An 18,140-nucleotide genomic window follows, 5' to 3' on the forward strand; every position below is an offset into this window, starting at 1 on the left:
CTGTCATCAGTATCTCCTGCAGTTGGAAACTATTTTCATGTGCCTTTGGCTCGCTTTCCAGTCATATGCAATATTTATGCTCTAAGATATTGATATGAATCAGTGTCTGAAGTCTTTCCAGTGGCATTTAGTGGCCTGGTTGGGAAAATGCCATGTCTATTTATAATTAGATTAAGATTTTTTAGAAAAAATTAAAATTAATCTGTGGTTTCATATTTTGATTTTTTTTGGTTTTGTTTTTTGCTGTGCTCTGTTCAGGATTTTTCTCATTTATCACTTGCAGAATTAACACACACAGACAGAGAAAGATGAATATGATGTTGTTGCTTTATTGTTTTAAATTCCTTTAAAACAGATTACTGGAAATAGATGTTACTTTACTTCTGATTATTGAACTGGATTATAGTATTGCAGTTAAAATGTTCCATAGGACAAGGTTCTCAGTTAATCCAAGTAGTCCAGCAAATAGTTAAATCCTACTGTACAGCAGAGACAACAGGATGAACCATGAGAATAGAGTTTATGCGGGACTGTGTGAGCTGCTGCTGCTGCCGCCGCTGCTTCTATAAAAATAGATGGCAATACATCAAATCCACAGCTTCTGCTGGCTACAGTTCATAAAGGAAAAAGCAAGCAATTCCCTGGTAATCTCTGGAGTATAAAGTGAGGTTTGAGGATTTCTGCGTATTTGCATTCAGCAAAATGGAGCATTATCTGAAAGTTCTGGCAACTTATGAAGCAAAGGAAACTTTCTTTGGACACAGTTGAGAGGAATCCAAAAGACAGACAGACCTGCTCAAAGGAACTGACCCCCTGACGACAAGTTTGGAATAAGTACTTAAAATGCTCCCCTTAGACATCTTTTAAATAAGATGCATATATGGTGCAGAGATACACATCTAAAGTGAAAATGTGCTGAGTTCTCTGTTTGTACAACTACATTTTTTCTATCTAGTAAGGCATGCATCGGATTCTTAACTCTTTTTGTTGTGTTTTCAATATTTGGAGCACATCATTGTATCCACTGATTTCTGTTTGCATATTGTAATTGCTCTTATCTTGTTTTGATTTCTTGGTAAAATGGAATAGATATGGATAATTCATATGTCCTGTAGCTATTATGAGTCAAGGCTGTAAGTGGATGACTTTCTGGCTCCAAAGTTCTAATTGTTTCTGAGTAGCTGGAGTATCCTGTGAGGAGTTGTCTGGTTTATAGAGTGGGTCTCAGCTGCTGTAGCTTCATTTTTCCATCCATGTATTATTCCTAATGCTGCTAGGATTTGATTGAGGAACAAGCTTATATGGAAATATTGAAGGTTTATTTTAATCATCAGAGTTCCTGCAGTAATTTCAAGCTAGTAACGGAATAGATCATTTATAGCAATCATTTTTTTTCACAGAGAAAAAAGGGTTGATCTTAATATTAATTGTGTGGTGGATAGGATTAGCTGTTGGTAGATTTTTACCAACTGGCTCTTGCATTTTACTTTGTATAGCAACATAGTGGTGGCGGCATGCTGCTTTGGCTCTGGGGATCCACCTTTATGATCTACAGTATTACAGGCAGCAGGTACTATAGGCAGCGTTCATATTTTGAATTGTTAATGTTTGTTGTCAACTTAAAATGCATTATACCCTCTTGCACATAATGACAGGCTAACATGTTGCTTAATAGAGGCCTGCATCACTATAGCTGATCAGAGTCCCCAGTGTTTCACTGTTTAATGAAGGTGATGTGCAGTCAGGTTGCAAAGATTGATAGAGAGAATCTGCATGGCACACATTCCATCAAGTCTGTCATTCTTTACTAGGTTCATCCCCTTGTTGTTTCAACAAACTTGTTAAAAATAAAAAGAAGATTATTTTTACATTAATATAATTAATGTGGCACAAGTCCAGTCTTTTTTTTTTTTTTAATTTACCTTCAAAGTCACAAAGATGTCTGAAAGGTTAATGAAGAATTATACTTAATTATAATGATTCATTATCATCAGTGCAGTTAAGCTAATTTATTGTTTGCTCCTTAACAAAGAGAAAAAGTCTGTTGAGAGTGAAATAATACACAATAATTAACCTTTTGTGTTTAGCGACTACTCTATCCTCTTAAATCTTATTATAAAATTAAGGATATAGTTGTGAAATAGCTGTCATACCTGTGAAAAGACAATGAAATGTGTTATGGCAATGCAGGCACACCTGTTACAGATGTAAAGGCAAAGAGTAAATATCAACATGTCAAATGAGGACAGTTATAGGACTTGGAGTGTTAAACCTGGCATCATTCAAAAGCCAAATATAAATTAATAACAGGAACACTTGCTACTAATGTGTCTCAGATTATTTCTGAATACCATATTCAGAAACATTGATTTTATTATCGTGTTAACATTGGCAAGAGCATGTGTACTTCATTTCAGCTGTTACATTTTTTGAGTGACACTGCCATCGTTATAGACAAATGAAAGCTGCAATGGACATTTTTATACAGCTGTTTATATTGCTTAAAATGCCCATTGTGGGACTTTCAACATGCATATTACTACGTCCCTAAGATGTTTAACTAGGTGATGCACAGAGGGAAGCTATTTTTACAAACAAAAGTAATAACAGATCAGCAGGATACTTTAGAAGTCTACAGCATCAGTTTTAAGCCAGTGACCTCCACAACATAAACCTGGGAATGATGCTGAGACTCTACCTTTTCAGTCAAAAACTAGATTATCCTTTAATGAGATCACAGATTTCATCTGTGCATCAAAAAAAGGTCATCTCGGCATTATAAGATTGCTGCTGGAAGGTTATGTCAGCGCTAGAAAATGAGGAAGCTTTTTAATTTCTTTTTCTTTGCAGTTTTTCTGTGGCCAAAATAAAAAGAAGTAAATTTCATTGTACAAAATTTCACCTGAGCAAGGCCTTGGCCTGTTGAAGTTCCAAGCCCTCTTAAACAACAGGAAGAAAAGCAATTGCTATTTCAAAGGCTCCCCTTGCAATCCCTAGGTTCCTTTGCCCCTTGGCCTATTGTATAATTGTCTTGTAGTGTCCTGGTAGGCTAGTGGAAGTTGCATGGTAAATTATAGCCTTTACCAGCTGGACTGAGTCTATTGACTCTGTTCCTGGTTCCCAGAGTGTTGCTCACCATTATGCTGCTGCATATCGCCCATGCAATGCAGACTTGCAAAGATTCCCAGCTACAAAAATCTCAGTGAAATTTATTTTATTTAAATGTATGTTCAGCTCTCTTATATCATTGCAAGAGGCAACATTTTTAAGAGTAGCATAACTAATATTGAGTTATCCACATCAGTGGGCATGGTAAGGTTATTGCCCTACAAACCTAGCTTTTCAGGTGGTCGTACTTCCGGGATTGACTTCATTTAAAGTTGAACCTAGGAGATCATTCAAATTGCCCAATCAGCTAACTGGAGTCCAAGAGTTTCTGAGGTCTGGATTTTCTGTTTGGTCTATCCTTAACATTAACACAAACAGATAAAGCTAGAGACAATCAGTTAAAGGCAGTGGTGAAAACCCATTCTCAGCTGACTTTGTTATGGCTTTTAACCACTTAATTGCTGGATCTGCCAGCAGCTTCTGTACAGAAGAACCCTCCACCTTTCTTTCCAATGATGTATATGGGGGAGCAGTGAAAGGAGCTGCTGCATTGGTTATCAGTGAAGGCATGGACTTCAATTGTATATTTCTTGGTTTCTGTTAATAATGAAAAATGATTCAGGTGGTATTTTTGAATTAAAGTTTCTGTGCTACAGTAGAAGCATAGTATGAAAGTGTGTATTTTTTTTAGCTCAGTTGATACCTAAAATGACTGATCCTGATGTACTGAAGAAAATATTCTGGGTTTCTGTTAATGAAATTGATACTATACAGGTCTGTACTCTGTTTCTAAGGTATGCAGAGGACGACATTCACACTAGTGAAGAAGGTCCACGCACTTTAGTCCCCACCCCTTTCCCTTAATACTGGGCTTAAGTGTTGAATCTGCTCTATGGTGAATTTCCCCAGCAATGACGGGAGGATGAGACAAGTGTAGCATTGTGCTGGATGGGTAGGCCAGAGGAATGCTCCCTCTTGGTGCTTCTGATATAGCTGCTGCTTACAGACCGTAAGTCTCTTAGCTACAGCCGTGCACACACGTACAATCAGAACAGCCGCAGGTTGGGAGACTCCATAAACTAACCATGAGTGCTCTAGCACTTGCCAGGCGCATGAGATACACTTCATGATTTGCTTACTATGAGGACAATAGTTTAGAACCGTGTTGTTAAAATCTGTGCAGTTCCTGAGGGTGCTGATAAGCCAGAGCCTTTGGTAGATGGGTATAGAAGTGCATGGCCTGTGGCAGGCAGGCACAGTGTCTCCAGGAGCTTTGGGAAGTGAACAAAGCAGCATCTACTGCTGTATCCTTCAGCAGGGTGCAGTACATGTGGCGGTCAACTGATTAAACCAAGGGATTAAACAAGGCCATCTAGAGCTGAAAGCATGAGCCTCTGCAGCTTGAGGTGCAGATCTAGCCTGTATAGCTGGCAGCTGTAACAGACTCACATCTTCTGTGGTTTGGGCGTTGAGGAGGATGCATAAAACACACTTACCAGTTGGTTACCCAAGCACTCCCACCTGCGCTGATTCCTTTCTGCCAGCCAGGACAGAAAAGACAGGGCCATGCCTTGGCAGTCCTTGTTGGGATTTCTAATGCTGCAGGTGCTGGACTTTCCAAGGAGCATAAGGAAAAGGATAGTAGTGGCCACTTTGCTCACCTGTGCAGGCTAGTCACAATCTAACACTCGGTGTGTCTTTCTAAAAATGAGATTAACTCTAGTGACCTTCTCTGTGGAAGTGAGTGACTTAATCAAGGCTTAATTCTCATCCCATGCAGTTATGGTTAACACATTCTGGTGATTAATGAAAGTGTGTGTTTCTGTACTTCCCTCTGCAGTGTGCTGCTCTGGTTGGTGAAGACCAGCCTCTTTGCCCAGATCTCCCAGAACTTGACCTTTCTGAACTAGATGTGAATGACTTGGATGCAGACGGTTTTCTGGGTGGACTCAAGTGGTACAGCGACCAATCAGAAATCATTACCAATCAGTACAGCAGTGAATCATCAAATATATTCGAGGTAAGGGAAGCTGATGCAAAAGTATATTTCTGATTGCTTCATGTTTTTACCAGGTGGAATGACAGTCTTCTAATAAAAAAAGAGCCAATAGATGCTGAAGTACAGCTGTGACGTCTGTTATAGCCTCCCTCTGACACTCTTAATCTTCATGATCAAAATTAGACCTATTATCTGGAGAGAAGAAATGCTTGGAAAGAATTAAGTGGAATTCTGATTTCTGGAATGAAAGCGCTGAAGAGATACCAGGTTACACTATGGCATAACACTGAGATATTGCAAAATAGTCTGTTGCAAAGAAAAACAAAAGTTGAAACCTGTTTGTCGTCATCCACGTACATTTCGCAGAAACAAACACAGTGGAATACAGCATCTGTTGATGGCTCTTTAACATTTTATACGTTACTAATTATTTTTACACCAACAGGCCCCAATTGTGCTATGTGTTGTACATGTGCATATCAAAAGTCCTTCCATTCTAAGTACAAGATGAGGCCATAGGTGGATGCAACAAACAGACTGGAGGGAGCACAGCATCAGAGTCAGATTATTCTGATTAGCATAATAAGAAGTGGTCATAGCATGCCAACTAACTAGCCACCGATGTGTGTTTTGTAGACATAATGGCCGAGGGCAGTCTTACGGAGAGAACTGAAGGATTTCAGGAGTGATTTAAATGCCCTCTTTAAAATACTGCTGTGGGGGTCAACATATATAAGAGATGGGCTATACTCTCTTTGCCTCAACCACTAATTCTCCTTTCCTGTGTAAGACCTCAAGATTCTCCACTACTTAATTCTCAGACAACCATGCCCCTCCTGAACCCTAATCTTCTTTCCTCCTAGATGGTAGTAAATGCAATAGATCGTCCTCTGGCTGGGAAATTGGGCAATAGTGCATTTGATGAGCTGGCAGGAAGACCTTGGGCAACAATAAGCTATCACCCCTGCTTCATCTCTGCCTAGCAGATCACAAACATGTCCTGTCCAGGAAGCATTCCTGGTCCACTTACTTGGGGGATTCCCCAGAATAAAGACTGTTAAATTTAATACCTAGCAAATACTAAATGCTTCAGCAAGGTAAAATGCATTTGGAGGTGAAGTACAGCCTTTATGAAATACTCTGAACCAAAATCAGCTATTACTTATGCTGGCATAACTCAACTGCAGCAAATTAAGTTACTCTGGTGACACTCATGTCACTGAGAGCAGAAACTGGCCCTCTGAGCCTGGTCTTTCTATCATTCACACTGGTGTAATTCAGGAGTAATTTAATTCAAGTCTATAGTATTATACTAGTATAAAACCAGTGTAAGTGGAGCAGAAGTCAGTTCTCTGTCTCCAAGGGAGAAATTTTGAAACATTCCATATTCTGAAGTTTTGTGAAACTTCAAATTGTTGTGTCCTGTGCTTAAGTTTCAGTCATAGCAAGTAAGTGACACATGTTATAATCAAGTAATTGGGCTGCTCTGTTATAGTATTCTTATAGGGTCAGTATGGGAAGGAGTTAATAATGTTTATAAGCAAGGTTAAAATAGTGTTATATCAGAGAAAATTATTGAGTTAGAACTTCTGCTTCCAAATAAATCACTAAAAACCAAATGCATGGACCTCTTTCATTGGCTGAAGTAAAATCAGCAAAGGTTTAAATTCAGTGTTGATAAATGCAAAGTAATGCAAATTGGAACATGTAATCCCACCTATACACATAAAGAGATGGGGTCTAAATTAGCTGTTACCACTCAGGAAAGAGATCCTGGAGTCATTGTGGATAGTTCTCTGAAAACGTCCACTCAATGTGCAGTGGCAGTCAAAAAGGTGAACAGAATGTTAGGAATCATTAAGAAAGGGCTAGATAATAAGACAGTATATAAATCCATGGAATGCTCACATCTTGAATACTGCATGCAGATGTGGTCATCACCACTCAAAAAAGATATATTGGAATTGGAAAAGCTTCAGAAAAGGGCAACAAAAATTATTAGGAGTATGGAACAGCTGCCATATGCCATTAATAAGACTGGGACTTTTCAGTTTGGAAAAGAGACGACTAGGAGGGGATATGACAGAGGTCCATAAAATCATGACTGCAGTGGAGAAAGTAAATAAGGAAGTGTTATTTACTCCTCATAACACAAGAACTCAGGGTCACCAACTGAAATTAATAGGCAACAAGTTAAAAAAATAAAGCATTTTTTCACACAACACAGTCAATCTGTGGAACTGCTTGCCAGAGGATGTTGTGAAGGCCAGGACTATAACAGGGTTCAAAAAAGAACTAGATAAGTTCATGGAAGATAAGTTCATCAATGGCTATTAGCCAGGATGGACAGGGTTGGTGTCCCTATTTTCTGTTTGCCAGAATCTGGGGATGGGTGACAGGGAATGGATCACTTGATGATTACCTGTTCTGTTCATTCCCTCTGGGGCATCTGGAATTGGCCACTGTTGGAGGACAGGCTACTGGGCTAGACGGACCTTTGGTCTGACCCAGTATGGCCATTCTTACGTTCTTATGATTTAGTCTTCTAAAAATTAAGGTCCTGATTCTGCAATATATTTAAGTGTGTGTGTAACTTTAATACTTTTAATTCCAATGGGAATTAATTAACTCCCAGTGAGACTGCTCATGCCTTAAAGTCAGGCATGTTCTTACGTATCTTGCTGAATCAATGCCCAAACTTATAAAGGACAGAATTGTCATTTATTGTGCATGCTGATTCCATTCCTGAAGATCAAAATGATATACAAACACAGGGATAAATACATGATGTTTAAACTCTCTTGGTTGGTGCACAGCGATATCGAGACATTGGTCCGTCACATGGCCTTTAAAGTCAGTCATATTAAGGTGCATTTGGAGGTGCAGACAACCAGGGTGCAGTAGAAAGAGGTAAATGGAATACGTCTAGAGGAGTGCATTGTGAGGCAGCAACTAACATGTCAGAAACCAAGATTTGGAGAAGTGTTTTTCCATCTTCCCTAGCAGACAAATTCTGCCATCATTTACACAAAGGACTTCAATTACAGATTGCACTGAAGTTAATGAGGGCACACTTTGGCTCAGAGACTACTGACTCTGAGGGGTAGATTGTTGTCCAATAGCGCTTTGTCTGTCATTTATTATATATAAACTGCTTTAGTTGGTGCACAACAATATGTACAGCCATTGGTCTGTCATGTGGCATTGAGGTTTAAAGTCACAGTCACATTAGTCTGCATATGTCATACCTGAGTGTAGACAGAGGTAGGAGGATTGCATCTAAAGGGCAGAAATTATAAGAGAGTTGAAAAGTGCAGTGGACACTCTTCCGATGCTGGGCCCTAGCTGCTTCCAGTTCTCAAACATAGGCAGGGTCCTGACACATGCTGCTAGGCCCCCCTTGGGCTGTGAGATATTGTTGGCAGCACTAACACACCTCTGACACGTAGTCTTTAGGCCTGGCATGGCAAGTGCCAGAATTGTTCATGCATTCTTGCAAGTGTGCAGCATAGGTTAGACCCAGATTTTCAAAGATATTTAGGTATTGCTACATTTCAGCATTGCCATGCATTATGGATTTAGGAACATACGTCTCATTTTCAAAAGGGATGTAGGCACTTAGGCACCAAAATCCCATTGACAGTCTATGGTATTTAAGCTCCTGAGTTCCTCAGTCAGTTTTGGAAATGAGACTTGGGTTCCTAAATCAATTAGACCTAGCAAGGCTGAGCACACGAACAGCTAAATACCTTTAAAATTCTGGGCCTAAGAGTTCATCTGCAGTTTCATTGTTATCACACAACCATTCATGACTGGTCACAATATCTCCCATTGTGTATATAAGCCTGTGTTAAACTACATGCAACACAGGCTGTGGGGAAGGGGAGGGTCTCTATATAGCTTCTGGCAACCTGATTGTAGGTTACTAATATTCAGTATCTTGGTATCATGTTAATAATTTCCACCACTACCATTTTTTGTCATCATTTAGTTCTAGGAAGGAGGGAAATAAAGGAGCTGTTTTCTTACAGGGTAGGCAGTAGTGATCAGGCAATCCAAACTGAATAATAGAAAACTCGCCCTTCTTTCTGGGCCAGCTTTTTCCAAACTTTAACCCCTATCCCCATTCTCTATTATGCAGCTGTATATGTAGCACTATTTCTTGTCTCTGCTGCTCCTTAATGAGACAACTGAGGGTGCTCAAGAACAATAAAAGATGTGTCCTTTCTCTGGGGATTATCTTGGTGATGCTCTGAGACAAACTACTTGTGTTAGTGCAGAGAATGGAACCTCTACCTAGCCTCTTGTTTGTTAATTTCTGGATTTTTCTATATTGATTAGCTTTGGCATTTCAGCTCTTTCTTTTTAAAGAAAATATAATTGTATCTTAATCATCCTGGGGCAATATATTTTAGAAGCCTTAAAGCCTATGTCTGAGAGCTGACTGCTATGAAAACATGAAATATATTCCAAATTTGTTCAAAACGGAATTGCAAACAAAAGATCGAAAGTACAAGCAGCACAATAATAATTGAAAACCTAACCTTAAGTGAACCACTCTCTCCTTTGAGTTACCAATGCATTGCTTATGGCATGTGTCTAGGTGAGGGCCTATATTTGCAAAAGGGACTTATGAAATTTTGCGTGCCCAGCCCGAGGCACCTTTAATGAGGCTTGTGTTTCAGAGGTGAATACTCGGCACTTCTGCCTCAAGCTGAAAACTGAAGCATACTAACGGCATTTTCCTTCCAAAAAATAGTGAACTGCCTCTTTGAAAATTGAGTATTGTAGGAATTATTTATTTATTTATTTATTTATTTATTTATTTATTTATTTATTTATTATTTTATTTTATGATTGTATTGTGGTAGTGGTTAGGGACCAGCTGACAACATGATCCACATGTACTAGACAGTGTGCAAAGAGAGTTTCTTACCCTGAAAAGCTTACAGTTTAAATATGATGCATTTACAGGCTAAATCGAATGAGAGATTACAATCTAAATGCTAAGACTGACAGCATTGCTACAGAATAGATACTTCTGATTCATCACTACAGTACTCCACTTGTATCCCAGTGCAACTGGTTTTACACTGGCATGAAACTGGAAGAACACAGTGATGAATTAAGGCCTTCCACTGATGTTGCATGTTCTTTATCAGTGTTGTACATTTGCTAATTTCTTTTTCTATTCATAGTCTGGCTACCTCTATTTTCTCCCCTGATTTTCATTGCCTGTGATTCTGGCCATTGGAGATGCATGTTGAGGGAGCTTTTACCCCAAAGGGCACTGTCTATTGACATAAGCTCATGCAAGTAAATTGTTAACTGCTCGGGTGTGACTTGTTAGGTAGAGAGCTTTCTTTATCATTCACTTTTGTGATTTGCTTTTGGAAAGGATCAGACCTTCCAAAATATATTTGTACAAAACTTATTCTGCTGCCCTTTTACAAAAAATAAACTGGTTTCAATTCTTAAAGTCGTTGTATGAAATGTGGAGACCTGTAGATCGTTGAGTAATGTGAATTAGCAGGATTTTTTGTGTTCTTCCTTGGGAGATGAAAATTGTCACCTCCTGAGGTGTATTTCAGATATACTGTACCCTGCTATATAAGGTTAGTCATATATAAAATTATTTATGAAGAGTGGAAAGCATTATACAGAGGATAGACATGCGCAAAGATAAGTATATACGCTGTCTGCACCATTCACAAATAGATCAATGGAAGTCATCTGAAAAGAGAAAATACAGCTAGACAGCAGCCAATTCAAGTCTAATTTAGCAGCATAGTATCAAAAAGAATTTTCAAGTATGGTGTTCTGACAAAATATTTTTCACATTTAAACAGATTTAATAAGACCTGAGTTTCTTGGGCTGCCCTGAATTTAATTGCTGTTTTTTGTTTTGTTTTTAAATGCAATTCTCTATTTTTAAAGAGCTGTTTGTTTCTTTTTAATTGTTCAGCATAGTCCAAGTTACTTTCAGGACTGTGCTCTGTGTTATGTATTTGGAAAGCTGAATAGGCTACAGTGTTTCACTGTGGGCTGCCAAAAATGCTGTATTACAAGCAGTGAGAATGAGGGAGTGTGAAAGAGATTCACAATGAATTCCATACTCTGTTGTTCTTGGCAAAGGAGAAATTTATGAAAATAAATGACTGCTTATCCATTTGGAATGGTTTGCATGAAGAAGATGATAGGGGGCTTTTAACACCATGAGGGTAATTTGCATCGGTTTAGGTTATATACTCTAATCTTCGGTGGTGCTGCCAGTCTTTGTTACTCCTGCAAGTTATTCATTCAAGGTTTGCAGCCAGATTGATTAATGAATTACCAGATCTTACGTAAAAATAACTTGGCCTGACTTTTAAACAACCACCAGTGTTTTCTTTGCCAGTCTTGTGACTGGTGTTAATGGGTTTCCAGGGACTGAACCTCTATAGATTTTCTGAACTGGCCTCTTCCAGAATTTTTTCCACTTTTTAATTTTCTCTAAAACTAGTAGCCCAAGGCAGGCAGTTCAAGGAGATATAATCTTGGGGAAAAAGACATAGTAGTCAAATCCTTGATGGCTGATGCCCTTCAGTGCCAATTCAGCATGATTTATCATAGCCATCTATTCAGCCCAACAGAATCTAGAGGTGAGCTGCATGGTGTACTTCACACAATATGCATAACTAGAGCTCTGAACTTTGAAGGAAAGCCTCAGAGCTATTTGCAAAGTGCTGGTGCTTAGTGAATACTAAATTACATTTAGGAAATAGTCTACTGCTACCAGTTATACTTCATTTTTATTCTTGACACAGACACCTAAATCAGAGAACAGTAACATTTCAGAGATTATGGAAGCAGTTTGGGTATGTTCCAACACTATAATAGGATCAGAATTTTAAGGCCTTTTTTATTATTACCAATAGTCACTTAGTTTCTACTGCAGTGTACTTTGTAGGGAATTACAGCTTTTACTAAAAAGATTAAAATGCTATTATGCAAATGATTGCAGTATGTTATTATGTTTACAAATTAACATCCGTGGCTCAACACACAAATTAACTAACTATTCCATCTATATTATTAAGGATTTAATAAAGTAACTGTTGATAAAAATGGGGAGCTTGGAACAGTTAATAGGAACTGATTGTGATTTCACATAGAACTTAAACATCGTGTTTAATGTTCTAGATGGTATAATGGCAGAATAAAGCTTATCAAAGTGCTTAAAAGAATTGAGATTGTGTGAACAGCATAGCAGTATGTCTTAGACTTTAGCAAACATAAACTAAGTAGCTCTGGGCAATAATGTATAGTGGGCAACATATCAGTAAATCTAAGGGTAACACAAAGACCATCTTATACGAATACGTACATTAGTGCACTAATATTTAGTTTATTAACATTCTAATTACTGTACGTTAAATGTTTTATATATTATAAACATGTCTAGCATACTTGGCAACTTGTGTCCCTCTAAAATGCATCTTGTAATGAATTTTTGCTATGGCAAATGGGATTTCTCTGCAGAGAGTATCACTGTATGACAAAGGAGGGGAAGGTTGAGTTCAGACTGAGATGGCTTTACAAACAGCGCTGCAAATTGCTATTCCTAGTAGTTCATAAGAGCTCATAAAAGCAAGCAGATAAGAGCCACCAAGCTCCTAGAGAAATGAATGTACAGTATGTGGTTACAGGATAGATTTAGTAGAGAAACAGACAACATTGTAAGTTTAGTACAGCAATAAACATAAAAGGGAGAAGATGCAGATTTGGGATAGGAACTTTATAATAATAATAAAAGATAACAATGCTATAATAAAAAAAATTTAAACTAGGAGAAAGACCCTCAGTTCCAATGGAACAGAAGAGAGGATATAGGGCAAAATAACAGGCAATGTAGCAATGTCAAATATGTTATGTAAATACGTTTACCTTTACAAATATCTTTGGCTTGAGTTGTGTAACATTAATAAGAGAGTTAAGAATTAGATTAATGGGTAATACTGCATACCCTTGGCGCTCTGAGTCTACTAAATAAGTGTGTCTCAGAAACAACATTACAGCTATATGGCAGGTGTGTGTAAGCTTTAATCCACCACAAAGTTTGCTTGGGTTTAAAAATTCTCAATCAATAAGTGCAATTTATTTTGTTCCAAACAGCTACTATGTTATTGGGAAGTGTTTATGCAAATTTTCTATATCTTTCTTTAGCAAGGTGCATTATTTCTTCGTTCTCTTTCCCAGCTGAACAAACTGTGCTGTTCTGTACTAGTCCAAATTTGTCTCTGTTGAAGTAAGCCCTTGTAAATTAGTTGAAACCTTCAGGCAAAAAGAATCCGCAAAATGAAAAAAAACCAACCAAACAATTCCTTTGAGAGCTTATTGTTTGATGGCTTAGTGGCCTTGTACCATTCCCAGGCATGTGATCAAGAAAGGGCACACAATCAGCTGCACAATCCTGTTATGCGTCCATTACATTGCACTGCCCAACATTTTACTTGAAGTGGCCAAGGTTTCATGAACTCACCATATCTTTACTCAGCCTAAGCATGCCCCTTTTGCAATAGGGAAAAATAATGTTCACCCAGAACAGTAGTAAAATGCTGGCAGACAAATGGCTTGGCCTGTGTTAAGGGGTTCTTAGGGACACAGTGTTCCACTGTGTTCCCACTAGTCGCATATCTAAATACAAACTGGTGTCAGTTGCCATACAGACAAAAATGTATTAGCCTCCTTTCACATAGGTCATCGTAAATCCCTTTTGGTCACAGTCACACTGCACATCTGTTTTAGTGAGATGCAGCTTCTTAAGGTGGCTTTTGGACTTCATCAGCGCACAAACAACCAAGCCATAAATTACCACTGCTGGAGTTATTTTGAATAAGCGTATACTGTTTCATATTTATAATGGTGAGACTTCATAATATTCACACTGAATATATAACACAGATCAGTTCAACAAGCATGAAATTGTATGTTGTCAACTTGTCACATAAATAGAGCCATATTCTGCCTTACGATAATGTTGAACTAAACATTTTTCCCTAGAATTGCAGAGAGGGTCACAAAAAGTGGGAAGGTAGCATTTCCTTTTGTAGGATACACAGTCATTGACGTTCAGAAATATTGCTCTGTGGCTTTTCTCTTTTTGTCCCCATTTAAAAAAAAAGTTTGATTTACTTAGACAAATGCTAATTGGCTAAACTGTTAATCTTTCCTCCCCAAATGGTTTGTATTTCTAGTGTATCCTTTCATTATTATTATTGTTGCTATTTCCCTACTGCACGTCAATGCTAATTGCTACTAAATGCTACAACTTAACCCTGATATGCTCTTTTCCTCCTGCCCCATCTCATGTAACATTAACTCAGGCTCATGCTATTAAAGGAGGATGAAAATCATAGCTAGGCTTAATGTAGGATATTTTGTTTTCCGCAGTACCACTAACCTATTATAACTGTGTCAGGTGGGAGGGTTTGCTGAGAGCAAAGTTGTATAGGAAGAGATATTTGGTGTTGACTTCATACAGTGAATCCCTTAAATAAATAATTCATGCAGGCAACAGCTTACCCTAACGACTCTAATAATTACACATTCAAAATCCTTGACTAAAACCTTAGCTGTACAGAATATGAAGGGTCTTATTTTTAAATGTTCTGGCCACCTACAACCCTAGTTGATGTCAGTGAGAGCTGTGAGTGCTCAGGGCCTGATTTTCAGCCTCTGGATTCCAGTTGTGTGTGTGCAGTCTTTGGGTGCATAAATGCACGTATGTATTTTCTGTGTACTAATGCCTGTGGTTTGTAAGTGACATATAACAATGGAACATGCAGGAGTTAGAATTTGCATGTACAGAACCCCACTGGGAACACTTATGTATGCATCAGTGGAGGACAGGTGTAGGCCTCTCTGGAAATCAAGCCCTATAGAGTTTATAGGAAATGGCTTTGAATACATTTTGTCTGCTGAAACTCAGACAAGAGCAGCCTTATTTCATAATGGGGATATTAATTTGCAGTTTTGTGATCGGGATGAGCCTGTGTGGCTGTTGGTTTGGGGTTTTGCCACACCTCAGTCATTATGTTTTGGTTTTTAAAACCCCAAACCAAAAAGTCCCCCAGATTTTGAATTTTGTTTTGGATTAGCTTATCTGAATAGAGCTTTTGCTATGAGGAACCCATATGCTAACCTCGCCTTCCTGGTATTGCTCTGCTTATTGATTTATGAAAGCACCATTGAGCGGTCCGAATGGTTTATCACCATCACATGAAGACTAGAAAGGGCCAAATTTACCACCCTTCTGTCGTGGAATTTGATGTGCAGGGCTGAATCCCTGACAGACCTAGATCTGTGTGCTGAAAGGGGACACAGAGAGCTTCCCACACCTGTTGATTTTTGTCTGCAGTAACAGCTGCTTCTTGAGGGTTCTCTGCAGACATTCATCATGTCCTTACACCAATATAGGGAGTGATGGACTGCTCAAATAAGGGTGAATGTGGCCTGTAGATCTCCCTGGTGTGGGGTCTACTTAATCTGAAAGTGGAGAGAACGTCTCCTGACTCATGGAATGATTTCTATGAAAAATAGTGCTTACCAGCATCTGAAAGAGCTGGTTTGTCTGATGGCATCCAACTTCCCCAGTGAGCTATTAAGAGGACTTCCCTGACAGGATTCTGGGGTGTGCTAAAAACTATCCCCAAGTGGGATGATCTCTGAGAAGGAAATAACTCACTCTCCTCCCAAGCTGCCCTCTGAGCCTCAAAAACTGACAGACCTTTCACAAGCCAGTCACTGAGACAAGATAACTTACTTTGGTGAAGTGGTACTTACCACCATAATGGGAACATTGGAGAAAACACTGGGAGCTGATTCAAGGCTGAACAATCAAGCAATGATTGAAAATTCTCTTGACCCAGAGTGAAACACAGGTATTTCTGATATAATGGAGTGACAGGTTTATAAATATTTTACATGTATGGCTTCTAAGAAGTCTCCAGGTTACAATTCTGCTATGCTGCCAGTTTGCTCCATTGTTTATCCTTCATATGCACTTAGCTTTTAAATTAAGCAAACACACATTTCACTGGGATAGCCTCAATTTCCATGGGTCCTATTTTGCCCGTTCTGGTAGGCTGCCTATTCTTTGAAAGGTGAACTAGTGGGATATCTCCCACAGTCTTTGACTTCGTCAAAGAGAATCGTGCAAATAGTGCAACTTCCACCAGCTTTAGAAAACAGAAAACTAAGTGCATGGCTGTAGAGCATAGCAGACCTCTGATTGGAACTGCCTTGCAGGGCATTCCACTAGTCCACAGGGAATTGGGGCTTACAAAAGGAGCAAAGTGGCACGTGCCTGGTAAAGACTGGAACACTGTATGGAAGAGGATCTACAATCCTTCAGAAGTTTCCTCTTTTTCTTCTTTAGACGTCACTTAATTACCTTCCCCCCCCCCGGAGTAGGTGGAGGTGGGAGAAGTATAGATGAACAAAAAACTCTTTTTTCATTAGCAGGATGATTTGGGGAAAATGCTGCCAGTTTGTCACCCTCATTATATCTGGAGAAAAGCCAAAATTCATTGGTTTTCTGATGGGTGTGAAAATGTTCACGGTTCTAACACCACAGAGCTTTCCATTTGCAAATCACATCCCTTTCTAACTAAAGAGTGTCAATCTGCTTTTGCTTCTATATGATTTTAGTATTGCCATCCCTTGTAATTTCTTTGCTGTTGATCCTGCTCTTGCATATAAAAGGTCAGTTCAAATGCGCTGGAGACCAGACCTCCCATTTGCAGGAAGAAGTCTCTCGGGTGGAGAGGATAACATTTCAAAATAGAGGGTAACATTACAAAACAGCTCTGCTTCCTCTGGTGCAGTCTAGAGCTTCACAGACCAGCACCTTATTATCTATGTTTGTCTGTAAATCCAATCTGAGACTGTCATTATCAGTCTCAGATAGGTGAACAACATCTGGGTGAAATAAACCTGTGCCAGTGATGGCCTGGAGGGGCTCTTGTTAGTTAATCATCCCTGCCTTGCCTTTGATTACTTAATTTGTGTGTTGAGCCATGGAGGAGCCCCCAAGAGCCTCTTGTTAAAATTCTGCCAACAGATGGATGATGGGAAGATAGGGATGATTTCTCTGCTTTGGATGGAGTTCATACTATCTTTGATATTGCTAAATCTTATGTAATACTTAATTTGGGGTGGGATCTCTCTGTTAGAATATTGGCAGCACATTATTCTCTTGTGTATTTAGCCTTTAAAATCATCAGTAGTGACTCAGCTCCCTAAAAAATTCACATAGTTACTTAACGTTACTTTCAGTTCTTTGTTAAGGTGCTCTTGTAGCTTGTCTGCCACCACACTTGCTCAATTAAGAAGTCAGAGCATACTCTTTTTTCTTGAAGATATTATTATTTATTTTGTAGCAGTAGTGTCTAAGGGCCACCATCAGGGATCAGGGGCCCATTGTGTTGGGAAGTGTACAAAAACATAAAATAGATGGTCTCTGCCCCATCCTTGACATGTTCTTGTGAGTAATGGGTTCTTCTATCAGTCTAAATGGTAGCATTCAGAACCGTTGCCATCTCAAGATCGTTAGCTCCTAGTGGTAACATTAATATATCAGGAACTGGGAGATCCACTTGTGTATATTGATGTGGCCTTCACCCGATTTTACCATATTTCCACTTACCTAATTATTGTAAAAGAATATTATTTCCACTAATTATTGTAATTTGTCATTCATCAATAGGATACTTAACTGTGTAGCAGAATTCCTGTGTATTAGCCAGTTTTCTGACCAGAATGCATAAGGATGTACAAAAATCCATCCACGCTTCTTGTCCCTTCCAGTACTTGCTTTTGGGAGTGCAGTGATAGATAGCAATTTATTGTGTATCAGAGCTGGTGCTATGTGTACAGCAGATTTAAGAGTTTACATTAGGCCACAGTGCTATCTTCCACTTTTCCTAATTCTATCTCCTGGCAATCCTCAGTTATACAGTTGGGGTGGCTGCCCCTGTCCCAAAAGGAATTT

General features: G+C 38.9%; 1 protein-coding gene across 3 annotated transcripts in view; it reads left to right on the forward strand.

The window, feature by feature from the left end:
• Positions 1 to 18,140, forward strand: part of PPARGC1A (PPARG coactivator 1 alpha) — a 506,418-nt gene that overhangs the window by 434,683 nt on the left and 53,595 nt on the right. For all 3 annotated transcript variants that reach the window (XM_050947556.1, XM_050947558.1, XM_050947557.1), the window contains one exon: positions 4,949 to 5,128. In XM_050947556.1, the coding sequence (XP_050803513.1) occupies positions 4,949 to 5,128 (180 nt within the window). The remainder of the gene's footprint in view (positions 1 to 4,948; positions 5,129 to 18,140) is intronic.

Source organism: Gopherus flavomarginatus, chromosome 3 (genome assembly GCF_025201925.1).
Source record: "Gopherus flavomarginatus isolate rGopFla2 chromosome 3, rGopFla2.mat.asm, whole genome shotgun sequence".
NCBI lineage: Eukaryota > Metazoa > Chordata > Testudines > Testudinidae > Gopherus > Gopherus flavomarginatus.